The sequence below is a fragment of the Photinus pyralis genome, unplaced genomic scaffold (assembly GCF_008802855.1).
Source record: "Photinus pyralis isolate 1611_PpyrPB1 unplaced genomic scaffold, Ppyr1.3 Ppyr1.4_unclustered_Scaffold4609, whole genome shotgun sequence".
Taxonomy (NCBI): Eukaryota; Metazoa; Arthropoda; class Insecta; order Coleoptera; family Lampyridae; genus Photinus; species Photinus pyralis.
This window is the reverse complement of record NW_022171620.1, coordinates 35,873-39,845: the sequence shown is the minus strand read 5'-3', so window position 1 is coordinate 39,845 and position 3,973 is coordinate 35,873. Positions and strand designations below refer to the sequence as shown.

Sequence of the window (3,973 nt, the reverse complement as noted above, 5' to 3'; positions counted from 1 at the left end):
GGGAAGCACCTTGTCGTGGTGGGGGGGCTCAGTAACCACTGTTGCCAGCAGTGGTGAAGCTAAGCTATCCCAGGTCGTTTGTTTTTCTTTCTGTGGTGGTTATAGTACTGTACCTCGTGTTTCATGTATTTCAAAATCCCAGTAGCGTCGGTCTCATAGTGGGCGGCTACTGGGTCGGCGTCTGTTCTCCATGTTAGGGGCGGCCGGTACATGTGCTGGCGGTAGCATAAAAACGCAACTGACATGGCTATGGATTCAGGTTTTTCGCGATCGAACATTACGGCGCAGGGGTTCGAATGGTCCCCAGTGCCGGTCGGGAAGGAGGCGGAACGGGCAGGCCCCACCCGACCGTTATCAAGCGACTGCTCGGCGCTGATAGTAGGTATCCTGGTGACGCAACGAAATCATGAAGGTAGTAGTGATTCGGCAGGGCTCCGTTGTTGTCACCGTTTCAGTTTTCCACCCTGCACAGCTGGCAGTAGCTATAAAATGCAAAAAAAGGTATGGAAAGTTTAAATAATCCAAACCACTCGGGCGGTGGGGTGTCTGGGCCGGACCCCCTTCGGAACCGTCAGGAAGCTCGGTCCAACGAGGAATTGGATGGTGGCTCCAATCCTCGTACTTGTGCCACCATAACTCTAGCAGATGATGAGGTTTTTCCCCCGATGCGGGAAAACACAACCAGAGAGACGGAGGAATCTGTGCCCCGGTTCCTGGTTGTAAAAAGGAAGGAAGGCGACTTCAATAACGTAAGTCCTTTCCTTATAAGTAAGTCTTTGTATGGATTATTGGGAGAAGTCAAAAATGTAAAGAAAGTGAAAGGTGAATTACTAATAGAAACCCGAACTAGCAAGCAATCTAAACAATTTTTGAAAGCGAAGCGACTTGGTGAATTCGAGGTGAAAGTAGAACCTCATATGGCTTTGAACACGTCAAAGGGAGTCGTGTATTGTAAGGACTTGTTAAATTGTACCATTGAAGAGATAATGGAAAATTTACAATCCCAGGGTGTCATTGGCGGTAGGCGTATAAGAACGAAACGCGACGGAGAGTTTCACGATACTCCTAACCACATTCTTACCTTCAACGTTCCGCGTTTACCTAAATCAATAATGGCCGCATTTTATACATTGCAAGTACGTCCTTACATACCTAACCCCTTAAGATGCTTCAACTGTCAGCGTTTTGGACACTCCGCCACAAACTGTAAACAGGAGAAGAGATGTGTGTGTGGAAAATCCCCGCACGAGGGTACTCTATGTGAAATTCCTGTGGAGTGCCCAAATTGTAAAGGACCCCATAAAGCAATTGCAAAATCCTGCGAAGTTTACAAGCAGGAAATGAAAATTCAGGAAGTAAAGATATTGCACAAGTTGTCGTACCCTGAGGCGAAGAAAAAGGTGGACACCCTAGTGGTGCCTAGCATGTCATTCGCGCAGATAACCGCTGCGTCACCTTCAAATCACTCTAATACTGTGCCTGAAATCAGAAAAATAATACAGGAAGAGATGAAAAGTTGCATGAAGGTACTTACCACCAAAATCGAACAACTTTCTCGACATGCATCTGGACTTCATAAATCAAAGCCTATCTCGCAAGTAAGCGAAACAAGTATTCAGTTCTTAGAGCCGACCACTGCATCGGAAGTTGAGACCATGGACGTGGAAACGCGAGGGTCAAAGCGTAGGATGTCATTAGCTAGGACAAGGTCCTCCAGCATCACCTCTGTCGATTCGCAGACAGTGCAGGAGGCCAAACAACAAAAGAAAAAGAAAGGTTGGCCAAAAGGCAAGCCCAGAATGCCTCGTAAAACGGCAGGTGATCCGCAAATTTTTAGTCAGTAAATTTAATCTGTGATTACATCTGTGATATGTTTTCTTGTCTTTGTCTATCATGTGAAACTGTTAATTGTTTGTAATATGTAGTCCCATATACACTGTAATTTTTTATTTTATTTACATGTTAAATTATTCTACTGTGTTTGTTTCTACTTACTTTTAAAATGGATACAACAAAAATTATCCAATGGAACTGTCGGGGACTATCTAACAATTTCAACGAACTGAAACTCTTAATTCAAAAGTATACACCATTGTGTATTGCTCTTCAAGAGACGCACCTGAAACCGAGATCAAAATACAATATAAAAAATTTCAGTCTGGTAAGGAAAGATTTTTACTCACCTGAAAGAGCCTGTGGAGGAGTGGCTTTTCTCATTCGAAAAGGCACACCATATAAAAGGGTTGTATTAAATACAACTTACCAAGCTGTAGCAGTACAACTTGAAATTGTTAAAACTTTTACACTTTGTAACATCTACGTTCCTAATACAGCATATGAAGTAGAACAAATTAGACAAATTATAAATCAGCTCCCAACACCCTTTGTTCTTGTCGCAGATTTCAATTCCCACAACATTGTTTGGGGCTCTACCTCAAATGATGCCCGAGGCAAAGAGTTATTGGAACTCATAGAAAACGATAACTTAAGTATCTTGAATAACGGTTCGGCCACGTTTTTCAACGTGAGATCCGGAACATTCGACGCAATTGATCTTTCTATATGTTCTCCAAATATATACTGTAATTTTGAATGGGAGGTGGAAACTGATCTCCATCACAGCGATCATTTTCCCATAATCATTTCTGTTAGAGGCAAAAATCCCACGATAAGATCAGTGGCTAGATTTAAGATCCCACAAGCAGATTGGGAACTTTTTGCAAGTAAGTTCGTCCCTCCAGCCCTAGATAGCTTAAGTTTAAAAACTCTTACATCTGCTATATTAGACGCTGCGAACGCCAGTATTCCAAAATCCAAACCTGGCAATAAAACAAAAATGGTTCCGTGGTGGTCGTCTGAAATAAAAGAAAAAATATCATTAAAAAATCAAGCCTTATATAGATTTAGACGTAATCCTACGTTGGACAATTTAATAGTTTTTAAGAAACGTCGTTCGGAGTGTCGCCGAAAAATACTGGAAGCACAGAGGAGCTCCTGGAATCAATACGTGTCCACGATTACACCGGACACTACTAGCAAGGAAGTGTGGAAAAAGGTTGGAGCCGTATCAGGTAAAATTGGTTGCAATAGTCTGGCCTTCTTGCGAGATTCAGAGGGACAAATCACAAATAAACCAGAGGATATATCGGATATCATAGCAACCCAATTTTACCAAGTTAGTAGCTCCAAAAATTATGCGGATACATTTCTTCACACTAAACAACATAAAGAATCCATTCCTATTATTTTTGATACTAACGAAAACTTAAATTATAATACTCCGTTTACCTTAGAAGAGTTGAATATCGCTATCCGTAACACCAAGTTATGTTCACCGGGAGAAGACGAAATCCACAACCAGATGTTTCATCACTGTACTCCTGAAATGCAACAAAGTATATTAAATTTCTTTAATAATTGTTGGAATGAACATACTTACCCCTCGGAATGGAAACAGGCCGTTGTCATTCCTATACCGAAACCTGGAAAAGATCCGTTGCTGGCACAAAGTTATCGCCCAATTAGTTTAACGTCTTGCTTGGGAAAACTGCTAGAGAAAATGGTTAATGTGCGGCTGCAAACATTTCTTGAAGATAATAATATATACGTACCTTATCAAACGGGTTTTCGGAAGGGACGAGCAACGGCTGACCATTTGGTCAAATTGACCGATAGAATTCTGAGTGCATTTGACAGTGGTGAGCACCTGGTTGCGGTTTTCTTTGATATAAAGGGCGCTTACGACATGACTTGGAGATATGGAATATTGCAGAATATGTATAAATACAATCTTCGAGGGAACTTACCAAAATTTATAGAATCCTTTCTAGAGAACAGAAAGTTTGTTGTAAGAATCGGTGACATCCACTCAAAAGAGTATGTTTTAGAAAATGGTGTGCCGCAGGGGTCAACACTTAGCTGTTCCCTGTTTGGCATCGCCATAAACGAAATAGCTAAAGGTGTTGAGGGGATG

At 41.8% G+C, this 3,973-nt stretch overlaps 1 protein-coding gene across 1 annotated transcript; it reads left to right on the top strand.

Moving 5' to 3' along the window:
* Positions 1-503: 503 nt before the first annotated feature.
* On the top strand, positions 504-1,844 carry LOC116182311. The gene has a single exon (XM_031502834.1). The coding sequence runs from the start codon at positions 504-506 to the stop codon at positions 1,842-1,844; it is 1,341 nt and encodes a 446-aa protein (XP_031358694.1).
* The last annotated feature ends 2,129 nt before the right edge of the window (positions 1,845-3,973 follow it).